Source organism: Anoplopoma fimbria, chromosome 11 (assembly GCF_027596085.1).
Source record: "Anoplopoma fimbria isolate UVic2021 breed Golden Eagle Sablefish chromosome 11, Afim_UVic_2022, whole genome shotgun sequence".
In the NCBI taxonomy this organism is placed as follows: Eukaryota; Metazoa; Chordata; class Actinopteri; order Perciformes; family Anoplopomatidae; genus Anoplopoma; species Anoplopoma fimbria.
In genome coordinates, this window is record NC_072459.1 from 6,281,501 (window position 1) to 6,294,000 (window position 12,500).

General features: G+C 43.0%; 1 protein-coding gene across 1 annotated transcript in view; it reads right to left on the reverse strand.

Moving 5' to 3' along the window:
• The window catches only part of grin2aa (glutamate receptor, ionotropic, N-methyl D-aspartate 2A, a), a 131,235-nt gene extending 128,607 nt beyond the window's left edge, over positions 1-2,628 (reverse strand). Inside the window, 1 exon segment of the mRNA XM_054607241.1 lies at positions 2,143-2,628. Coding sequence (XP_054463216.1) covers positions 2,143-2,628 — 486 coding nt within the window.
• Positions 2,629-12,500: the final 9,872 nt, after the last annotated feature.

Consider the following 12,500-nt stretch of genomic DNA (forward strand, 5'->3'; position numbering starts at 1 on the left):
GATATATTGTGGGAGAGTAATTATTTCCAAACACATTAAAACTCCTCTTACATTTCAAGATTTAGCTGGTTTAAAGTTTTAAGCCTTTTGAATGTTCCGGCCTCCACATTCACATGTTTACTTGTTTGAACAAACCCCGAGCTTGGATTTTCTATTAAATGTACGAGATTCCCTTTGATAAATTCTTCTTTAAAAATTCTGGTGTAAACCAACCATGATAATCTTTAAATGTGTCCTCAGATACACAGTACATAAACCGTTGTCAGGTGAAAAGGTTGTATCCCCAATATGTCCAGAAAAAGCAAATCATTACCGAAAACGAACTTCAAGCACTGTGAAGAGGATTTGAAGATAGCACAGACAGACAGATAAGTCGGGGGGAGAAATGTGAGAGAGAAAACAAAGGGGGAGATAAAGTGGTGGGTCGAGAACTTCAAAGTGGATTATTTTCTCCTCATCTGCTCCTGCAGAGGAAATACTCCTGCTGTCAAGGGGCCGAACTGCTGCTGTTTCAATGACACTCGTTGACAGGGGACATGAGGTGTGTGTAAGTGTGTGTGTGTGTGTGTGTGTGTGTGTGTGTGTGTGTGTGTGTGTGTGTGTGTGTGTGTGTGTGTGTGTGTGTGTGTGTGTGTGTGTGCTGCTGAAGTAGGTGGTGTGTGGCAGGTGCCAATAAGGACATTCTGTAATTCCCCTCCACTCAGCCTCGACTCTGGTCAAGCTGAGAGATTATCCCTCGCCCCTTCATTTCCCTCTCCACCTCCTCTATTTCAACACTCACCTCCCTCCTCTTCTGCGCCTTCCTCCGACATCCCTCCTCTTTAAAAAGGTTGCCCCGCGTAGCATTACAGGGTCAATAATTCTTTACCGCAATAACTTTAAAGACATTTGCATACTAACTGTAAACACACAAGATAGTCCCTGAGAGGTTCTACGGCTGCTGCATGTTTTATTGTGGGGCCACAGGGTCGGCTTTGGTGGGAAATCTGCTGGAAGAGAGAGCGATTGCTCCACGGCATTAAATAGGAAGAGCGATGCTCGTCTTTTCAGTGGAACTAAAGATTTGTGATTTTCTCACACTGGCGGATCTCGAAGGAAAAGGAAAAGGTTCATAGTGAAACAATTCATCCTCTTTGGGGGGTGGGGGGGGGGAAGAATAACACACACTAGTTGGCACTTGGTTGTGGGGAAAGAAGCAGTAATTTAAAAAAAGGACTAGTACTAACAATACCCCCGATTTCATTTCTTTACAACAATTACACCAAGATGATGGACAGGTTGATGTTTCAAAATGCTATATGTAGCGTCTTTAAGTCTGGCTAACACACTGTCTGGTAAGCCGTCTTTGATCTTCTGGGCAAATAATAGAGATAAGAATATCCTCATTGTGAATCTGATGAATCCCCAGCACTAAGCACTGCCTGGTGAATCCACAGCATCAAGGACCGCTCGTCTCTTCCTATTCCCATTCAGAGTGATTGGCAGGCTGAGGGCTATTCAAATGTGACAACCAATCAGAAGTCTCCTATTTGTCGGAAGGAATCCTGCACCATGAATGGAGACGTCCAAGATTACAGCTCACTGTACCACGCAGTTAGCCGTCAGCCAAACTTACAAACACCCACTGCCTTCCAGATTTCCTCACCCTCTCCTCTGCAGTCACCCTTCTTCCCTTCCTTCTGTTCTCTACCTGCTTTTTCATCCACCCATTCCTCCAACACCTCTCTGCAGATACTTACCTCATCCTCCTACCCCCTTTCACATCCTCCACATTGTGTCTTTCCACCAATGCTAGTCTAGTTCCTGTCAGGGATTCTTTCTTTAGACATCACCTACAAAGATATTTTGAAAGGTACTGCTAATTGGCGATGTTTCCCAGGTTAGCATGATGATATGTTATTACCGTTTAACAGGCTCTCGAGAAACATTTAAAAGGTGACGGGTGAGTGTGTGCTTGATGTTCTCAGTTCAGCAAAGACTTACAGACAGAACTTTTGACAAATCACTCCACAATGAAGCAATCATTCAATCATTGGTTCAATCATCCATTCACCCATGCGGTCTACTCCACACCACTTGGCTTTGCAGAACTTCATTCACTCATCCAAAGAACAACACTCATCCAGCAAGCATCCTCCATACCTTATCGGCCATGATCATGGACGACCCTCCGTGGATGCCCAGGATTGGTATGAGCGTCTGCGAGGAAATAAAATCCAAAATCTGGGCGATGGCCTCCTGGTCGGTGCCATCCCCGAACACCACGCCGTGGATCTTTGTCCCGGACATCAGGTCGCACATGTGGGTGATGATGCTCTTCGGGTCGGTCTCGTTGACCAGCAGTGTGACCACGTTGACGTCGATGGGGTCCTCCTTGCTCCACAGCGCCCGGATGTCCCTGTCCGAGATGTAGCGAGTGCGCCCAAGGATCACCGCAATGTTCAGGACCGGCACTTTATCCGAGGCGCCGCCAGTTCGCTGCTTTTGAGCCGCCACGGGGTCGGCGATCAGGGTCACCGCCACCACGAGAGCCAGGGATAGCAGCACGCTATTGCTACCACCGCTGCTCCATCTACTCCTCCTCTTACACCTTTTGCTGCTGAGGGACATACTGCCAAACCACTTCATCCCCTGCATGGGAAAAGGATGAGGATAGATCAAAAAGAGAGAAGGAGGTGGCAGAGAGGAGTGTGGAAAGATGATGGCGGAGAGAAGAGACAGGGGAGATAAATTGTTAATGCACGGCTCTTTAAGCCCACACATTCAGGTTGCATCTTTCCTTTTCATTCCACTTCTTCTCAGTAACGTTATTACACACATAAACCTTGTGGGGAGGGAGATGGCCTTGAGTGGAACTTGCGGAGGGGTGAGAGAAAAGAGAAAATGACTAACAAGTGTAGCCTATTCTTTATGGTCACGACGCTGCGACCAGATGATTCAGGAGCAAGCTGTGCTGTTCGGAAGCGGCAGGCAGACAGTTATGCATGTTTACAAGTGTAATATATTTTAACTCGGCCTTCAGAATAGATTGACGCACAACTTATAAAGGAGGGAGGGGGTGGATGCTGTGAGTGACAGTGATAGACAAACTGTTCTGAACGTTCAGAAACATTTGGTTCTATTACGCTTCCTGCCAGTTGGTTGATTTAGCTGTTCAATTATTTGCAATGCTGTGCCAGGCAATAATATTATGTGCATGTATGATTGTGTAAGAGAGTCACATAATGGTGGGTCATTCGGTTGTCATATTACAGAGTTGAAGGCTATAGCACACACAGTATGGGGATCAGGGTTCTAGCAATACATTATAACTCAAAGTACTTTTATCTTATTTTAGGGATAGCAATGTAAATATTTCAGTCTATTGGATGTATTGCAATTTAGTTCCATCCAGATCATTCGTGGTGCCCAGAGGATGAATCCTAATGATTTTGGTGATCCTCTGACTTTTCCTCTAGCACCACCGTGAGGTCAAACTTTCATTTGCCCAATAATCTAGTTTATACCTGCAAAACTATTCCCATCAGCCTCAGCTGTACTTAGTGCTACGAAGCAAATGTTAGCATGCCAACACACTAAATTAAGTTGGTGAACATTATTTATGTTTAGCATCAGCGTGGTAATATTGTCATGTTAGCATGTTAGCATGCTGAAGTAAGTATTAAGCTCAAAGCAAAACTGTGCTTCAGTACAGCCTCACAGCGCTGCTAGCATGGCGGTAGACTCGTGTTCATATATAGCTAATATTTGAAATGTGGTCAAATTCACAGCTTCATAATGGGAATAGGAAAACTTAGTAGTGGGTTAAATAAAACTTTAAAAGACTAATATAAAACCAAGAAAACCAGTTTATGCCATTGTCATACTGATTCATTCTCATTTTTTATTATACAATTCTTAAATTTAAATAATAAAATAGAAGGGACATCAAAGTGAAAGCTGAAACTAATGGGGTTGCATGGTAAGAATCAACATACATATCTCTCTTCCCAGCCACCTGGAAATTCTGATGTGAATAGTGAATTTGAAGAGAGAGAAAAAATAAATACTGTGTTTGATTAAGTCGGTTACCCCTGCCCCCTCATGCTGATGCTGATTTGAGCATTTTGTCACCTGTATTTTTGGGATTTCTACATAAACTATTCAACGCACGGAGTGGAGTCACAGCTGTCAGAAACACTCGCTCATTTTGTATCAGAGAGGTACGGAAGAGACAAATTACATAAAGGCTGGCAGAGAACGAGCCCAGCTGATGAGTGCTATGAATAGATTGGGATGCCACTGTGGGACTCGGACAGGGGGCAGAGGGTTGGGTTGGAGGGGGGGGTTTCCTCAGCTGTGTGTGTGTGGGGGTTTCCTCAGCTGTGTGTGTGTGTGTGTGTGTGTGTGTGTGTGTTGTGTGTGTGTGTTTGAGAGCGTGTACGTGTTACTCTGCACCAACCAGAGCAGAGGAGCGCCGTGACATCATCATCTTCACACATAAATCACATGAGTACACCACCCCTCTCCCTACAGAGATGACACTCGCTGGACCTCCGTGGACGTCAGATGCTCAGAGAGCGTAAAACATTATGTGTGTGTGTGTGTGTGTGTGTGTGTGTGTGTGTGTGTGTGGGTGGGTGTGTGTATAGGTCCATTATCATGTGTAAGACATATGGGCAGGTGTGCTGCACAGCAGAGCGTGAGCGAAATCAGAAGGGCATGAAACATATGGTCGCATAATGTGTTCATGTTCGCCGCTGACGATTTACGGACTCACTGACAGGGACGGTAGATTCACAGTGGAGGCACGGTTGATTTAAGCACCGAGATCACAAGTAACTTTTCCCACTTATTAAGTATTCCTTATCAATAAACATAAGTTACAAAACAGCACCAGTGAGACATCCACATGTTACCAAGCAATGCCTTTTCATAAGCAAACAAACTGCAGATTGAGTGACTTTCATTTTCATCTCTTACTTAACAACATTCCTCAAATAAATTGGAGAGCTGGGCCAAGGGCAGTATAACAAGGAATCAGTGTTGGGTGCAGATCACCAAAACATTTCTTTAACTGCTTTTTAAATCATGAATAAAAGGACTATTTTTTTGCTGCTTATTTCCCATGAACTTGTGCACTAAATATGATGTGACATGTATACAGTAATTGTATATTACTGCTACTGTATATGTGTGGCAATGTAGATCTGGATACACTGCAGTAGCCAGAAACAATCTTGGCAAGAATATGCACTCTGTATTCATCAGTTATCTATCTAAGAATACAGATATTGTAGTTAATTAATTAAAAGGACCACTTAGTAAACTAAATCATTCTAAGGTGTTTTTAGTGTTTGTTAAGCCTGCAGTTGCTGTTTAACTGATCTTTTGAGTTTCTCAATTGTTATAAACTTTAATCAGAACACCTTTTGGTAAGAAATGTAATAAAACACATTTTCTAATTGGGAAAGTTTCCAATTACTCTTTAACCCCTCTTGCCTCAAGAAAGAGAGAAACCTGCAGCTGCATTGTCTATTTGTGAGTCCGGCGATGGCTTCAGATTATTTCCTGCGGGCTATAGGATTCGTCATACCTTTTGATTCCGTAATGAAATTGAGACTCCAGCGGAAAGGCCTCTGTTGTGGGCTGAATAATGCATGTGGGCTCACTGTGTCATCCCGTGTTTTTTTTTTGGTTTTTTTAATACAAGCAGAGGACTGCTTGTCCCTCCCTGCCCAGCCGAGCATAAACAGTGTTAGAGCAGACCCGAGGATGAATCATCCAAATCGCAGTCCGCTCGCTGCAGAGAGAGAGCACCGATGCCTAATAGATTCCTAGTGTCTCTGTCACAAAGTCGTCATCTTCAGTCACAAAAACAAAAAAGATGCAGGATTACATGAAGGCTTGCCCCGACACTTTGTGAAAAATCACTTAATTCAACAGGACTGATATTTATTTCTCTTTCTTTAAATCCTGCTTTACTTTCATACATGTTTCATACATCCCCAATCATTTTCCTCTCCCAAGCTACAGAACAGCACCCGTGTTGCTGGCTCCCCTTTCATGTCTTGCTCAAGAGCACTTGAGCAGGGCCGACTCCTCCTGTCAAGAGGAGATTAAACTCGAGCCCTCAGGTTGAAGGACTGTCTTCATAATTACAAGACCATCCTGCTGCCACGGGCTGCTGCTATTATCATTTTAAATATTACATTTTTAACATCAAACTGTTAAAATGCTTTTCATCAGCAGCTCCTGGGGGTTACAGGAGAGTTATGAAGCCTGCAAAGTCTGGGAAATCTGAGTCAGTACTGGTATACAGAAATGTTCTCATATGTTCTGTATACATACTGTACAGTACATACTGGCATCTGGGGAAAATCCTTATGTTGCCTCTGTTTTTATGAATATTATGTATGAACTGAGGGTGATAGAAAGCTGCTAGGCCATTTCAGGGCATGTTTCCTCCTGAAAACTTATTTGGAGAAACACATACACATCTTTCACAGTCGGTAGCTACAGTAATGGTGCACGGCAAAACCAGAATTATGAGGAAATAATGGTCAAACTGGAACCAATTTGGAATATAATGGTATTAATAATAACCGGCGAGTCAGTTGTTGACAAGATTATCTTTCAGTTCCAACGGGTGGTGTAAAAGACTAAGAAATGAGAAGAGTGTTTATATTTCCTTGTCTCAACTCTGCAGCATCACAGGGGGGATTTTAGGTCGAGAAGGAATGGGCAGAAGAGGGAAAAACAGGCAAGAGAGAGACGCAGACATACAAAAGGAAAAGATGAAAAAAGAGAGAGAGAGAGAGAGAGAGAGAGAGAGCATCCACAGCCAAATCGGATTGGGGCAGTTTGTCGTCACACAAAGGCTCCCGTTTATTGGCACCACAACAGTAAATGATGTTTGGCAGGCACATCCATACTACTTGGTACCATACACACACACACACACACACACACACACACACACACACACACACACACACACACACACACAAACACAGAGTCATATACATGTTCTTCCTCACACAAGTGCCTTCATGCACTCACACCAAATCACTCTCTCAGTGATCAGGGAAGTAGAAAGTGAAACACGTTGAAAAAGCTGTTTGTTTTTCTCTGTTCTATAAGTTCCTTTTCAGAGAATCAGAAACACACACACACGCACACACACACACACACACACACACACACACACACACACACACATTAGCACGGAAATCTCTCTTGCTACAACCCCCCTCATAGCTCAAAGCCCACGTTTCTGGTCCACACACAACTGGGTTTCACATGCATCAATAATTCAGCCGCATTATCTTTACATGATGATTAATATGATTGCATTTAGTGCTGCGGTCACATTCTTTCTTCCTCCTATCTTCCTAAATGGCATTAAAATTGGATTAACACACTGTACACACTCTATGGATATGATTTATTTACAGAGTCGAGGCTGAGCTGGTTGATCCGGAGGATGATAAGTGTATGTTTTCAATGCCACGGCCCAGAGGACGCATGTGTGTATACATACTTTCTGGTTTGTAGAAGACTATATTTAATATTGCATGTTTTTCTTTCCATTCCACATTGCCTCCTCCATTACTCTACTTTTATTCACCGCCCCTTCATCTATTCACTTATCTGTCCATATTTCCCTTTATATTTCAAACTGCTTTCAGCCTTCTATAGTTCCACCACCTTCTATGTCTTTCTCCCCCACTATTTCATTTTCAGTCCATCAGCAAAATACATTTAAATTCAACACTTTCTGTGAATGTCCTGAAAAGGGCTTGACAAGATAACATCATCAAAATAATGGATGGAAACTCAACAATGGAGACAGAACTGTGTAGGAAGAGCAAAATCATCCAGTAATAATACGCACACTAAAGAAAACTATAATCTAATCATTTATACTTTGTAAGCTTGTTCTGATATAAGCCACGTTGTTTATAGGATGTCTTTTCTGTCTTAAAGGGACAGTGGGTGGCATCTAGCGCTGTGGTTGCAGATCACAACCAACTGAGTACCCCTTCTCTCACTCCTCCTTCCTCACTTGAGCCGTAAAATGCAAAACCGTAGAGACGCCGATTGCCAAAAAACACCCTTTACCATAACAATACTACTTTAAGGTCAACGGAAGTAAGGTGTTGAAGTCGAATGGCGGCTAGCAGTACTACGGTTTTGCACTCTGCGGCTCACGTTAGCGCAGTTTCACAAGCGTTTTATTAGCGTGTTAAATGTCCCCGCTGCGGGACTAATAAAGGATTATCTTATCTTATCTTATCTTAAATAAATATAAAAACATGTGAGGCTCTTGCTAGACCCAGAGTTTGGTTTGTCCGTTCTGGGCTACCATAGAAACTTGGCGTCGCAACATGGTGGACTCTGTGAAGAGGACCTACTGCCTATGTAGATAGGAAGGACTCATTCTAAGCTAACGGAAAACAGGATTCTTAGTTTTAGCTGATTATACACCAAAGAAAAACAGAGTTATGAATATAATATTCCATTTGAGCTAATAGATGACGCAAAATGTTATGTACTGGCCCTTTAAGTTGTGTGTTATGAGGACAGGGAGTCTAGAGAATATGGCTGCAACAAAAAGCAGCTACGCTACATGGTCGAAAGTGCTCCTTGGTTCCAGTGAAGGGAAATCAGTGTACGGTTACATTAGACAGTAGTGGGCAATGTCCCTGTCCATAAAATAAAGTGTATTTATGTTTAGTGTGGGAGCCTTTGGGGACCAAGCCGTGTCAACCTCTGTAAGTGGGCCACCTCAAAAGTTCTCTTGTGGCTGAGAGCGAGAAAAATTCTACAAAATCTTTCCAGAACAGTGGAGGCTGCTTTATCAGCATATTACTTCCCATTCTGTTTGACTTGTTAAAAAGTCTCATATGGGTCACATGCTCAGCTGTTCCTCTGTCCTTTATCTCTCCTATTCAAGGTCTATTCAGTACAGGAACCATTTTGTGAACCACTTTCATAGTTATGTAGTGTCTTCACTTAATGTCTGATATGTTTGCTTTACTTGACTTTTGCTCAAATAAAGTTAGCCTGTTTGATGACCTTTGCAAACTTTCCCCAGCTGGGTCTGGGATCAGTGGACCAGCGATGTTGAGGTTCTAACTCTGGTTTCGGTTCATCAGTCTCTCTTCCTGCCCTTTCTCTACTGTCTCATTGCATGTCTGCAAAGTTTTACAAAGACTAATTCTAAAATAACTCAATTCTAAAATAACTCAATTTTGGTTTCTTCATTTATTCTTTTGTCCCAAGACATTTCCCTTCTCTGCCATCATTCTCCGTCTCTTATTCCTATTTCTCTCAGTTATATTCATTCCCCTGGTCCGGTATTCGTCCCTCCCTTTCTAGTTCGAGGGTTTCATCCTAAAAATGAGATTATGCCAGATGAAGAAAACTGCCACCAAGGAAAATAATTTGTATGATTGCAAATGTGCTGCTGAGGTTAGGAGCTGTCTACAGGCCTTTGCATAAAAAACTAACACTATTTAGAGGGATAATAAATGTTTTTAATGAATACAAGACTGCTTTGAGTTGTTTTGTAAAGGGCTACATAATATTCTAAACTGATATATTCTGTTATTTAATAAAACAAATTCCTCTCTCTGTTTTATTACACAGTTAAACACTTCTGCATGTCCCGTTCTCAACAGCTGTGTCACATTGATCTTTCCAGGCAACAATCCTCTGCGGCACAAATTGTGGTGCACATTTTAAACATCCAGCATCAGCAACTTATTTTGAGTTTGTTGAAAATAAACACAGAACTTGTTAGCGGTGGGGCTGAACGGATCAACAACCCAAACTAAAGTGACATCAAGAGAAAATTGGCATCATAAAGTCCAAGTAATGATATCACAGTATCACTGTGGACTATGGGAGTTGTAGTACTGAAGCAAAGTGGATATAGCGCCAATTATTTTTGCCAAAATGAAAGGGGTACTCCACTGATTCTGCACAGCAAAATCACTTTCCTTGGACTTACTTTGCTTGGACTGAGAGACTACAACATTTCAACAGAAAGCTACGTTACAAAGCTTGCGACATTTAGTACTACATCCAGTGTTCATGGAGCTTGAACACTACTATGAGCTTAAAGTCAGGATATCTCAACCTCTGCAGCTTCTTATCAATCGTGACTTCTCCAAACTTTGCTGTAGTGTCCCCTTGAAGTAACCCAAACTCTCGCCCCCAACTCTTCTGACAATCCTCCCCTGCTCATTCCTCCGTCCATTCCATCCCACCCATTCCCCCATCATCTCTCTCCCAGGGCCCGGCCATCTGCTCCGTGTGCCCTGACGTGTGCATGAGCACCCATGAGAAGCCCAGTGGAAGTAATCGTCTGCTACCACTCAGGCTCCAACATGTTGTCTGCCCACTGCACATAACTCTATAGCTGCCTACAAAACCCACTGTGTGTGTGTGTGTGTGTGTGTGTGTGTGTGAGAGAGAGAGAGAGAGAGAGAGAGAGAGAGAGACACACACAAAGAAAGAAGTGAAACCGCTAGTATTCTCTTATATAATGGGTGTGAACTGCGTTTGCTGTTCTCTCTTTGTGTGTGTGTCTTCTCCCTCTGCACCTGATGCCCGATACACACCCCCCACACACACACACACACACACACACACACACACACACACACACACACACACACACACTCTGTTGGACTATCACACTCTATGCTACTCACTCGTTTACTTTCAGTTCTTTTAGTGCTAATTGCATCAGTGTGTTTCTGCACCATTAGCATGCAGGAACGTCTCTCTTTCTGAATTCCAATTTGCTTTATTGGCATGACATGTATTCTGCCAACTTGTTTAATAGGAAAATAACGGATGAAAGAAAAGGTAATCATTATTATAATAGAAACAAAGTATGTATAAATTGTCCTTCAGGGTGGTGAGACGTAGGTTGTAGTCGGAGTGGCTCTGTGGAACAAAGAGACTGGCTTCTGTCTTCTGTCTTTCTCTGCGGGCCGGAGTCAGAGGTGATTTCAGACTTTATTCAGCCATGAACAACGCTGATGCATTTGAAACATTGCCTTTGCAGGGGCAATCTGTCCGCTACTTGACAACAACTTGATTTTAACAAATTTACTTTTTCTTTCTTTTTTTTAGAAGACTGACTGCCAAACTTCAGAGCTGTGTTTATAATATTTCTATATCTTAAAAGAAGATGAATTCAAATCAATCACATCGACTTCTCTCTCTCTCTCTCTCTGTCTCACACACAATCTCACTCTTCCACTCTCATCTTCATTGTTTCTTTCTACTCCCTTCTCCCTGTGCTACTGTTGTATAATGAGAAAAGATGAATGCAGAATCCTTCCTACATGCACACAAACACACTCTTGCTAGTAGTTAAAGCAGACACACCTGAATGGTTTTTGGTCTACAGCATTGGGTTAATACATTAATTCATTTTTGCTGTCATAAAAAAAAATATGGATTGCCTTTCCTTGGGCTGCAGCTGGAGCCTTCACAGAGAGAGAAGGCTTCTCTGTGACAGGAGAGCTGCGCTTCAACAACGTGACTGAATCCCGAGAACAGGAGAGAGGGAGAGGGGTGGGAGAGGAGAGGAGAGGAGAGGAGAGGAGAGGAGATGTAAATTCAATTGGATCTCCCCATTATGTTCAATGGGACCTACACAATACAAGTGCGACCCCTAGTGGCGCAACGTCGGCCTGCCTCCTCCACTGTTGGCCAAGAGCTCCTCTCACATAGTGAAAGAATTCTTCTTCTTTCTTTTTTTTTTTCGTGCTCACTTTCTGTCACGTTTCGGGAGGGCACATGCGCAAGATGTTGCCCTCAAAATATCTTTTAGAATTAAGAAAATTTGGCGGTGCGTTCACGGAGATGTCTCCTAATGTAACGCTGACTGTTCGTCCTGGTATGGGATGGAGAAGAGCTGGAAGTTGTGCCAAACAGAGGCGCAACCAGAAAACCCCGCAATGTGTTGGATAAAAAAAAAAAAAAAAAAAATCACCAGAAAACACTCTTTATGTTTGCGCTACTGTGCGTAAAATCCATCCTCTCTTTGGTGGAACCGGGGTTCGCATCGTTCGGGTGGCAGTACTGCGTGATAAACCTACCAAAGGAGACACGTTTCTTTGAATCCCACACTCAGTTGATGGTGTGTGCATGAATTCATGTGTTTTTTTTCCAGCTTATTTTTTAGCTGTATGCGCGTTTGAAACATGTCTGCGCTCCGCTCACTGCGCCAGAGATATGAATTATGAGGGAATTATCACACTTGACGTGAAAAGAGATATATTTTTGTGTGTGTGTGTGTGTGTTGTGTGTGTGTGTGTGTCTCATACTGCGTGTTTAAATCCCAGTTGGCCGTGTTTTTAGGCACAGCAGTGCTCTCTCTCTCCGTGGTTTTTTGGGGAGCCGCACTTTTGGATAAGGGACGCCTGTGGGGGGGGAAGCCGCACGGAGAGAGAGAGAGAGAGAGAGAGAGAGAGACGTGGGGGGTTGGTGGGTTT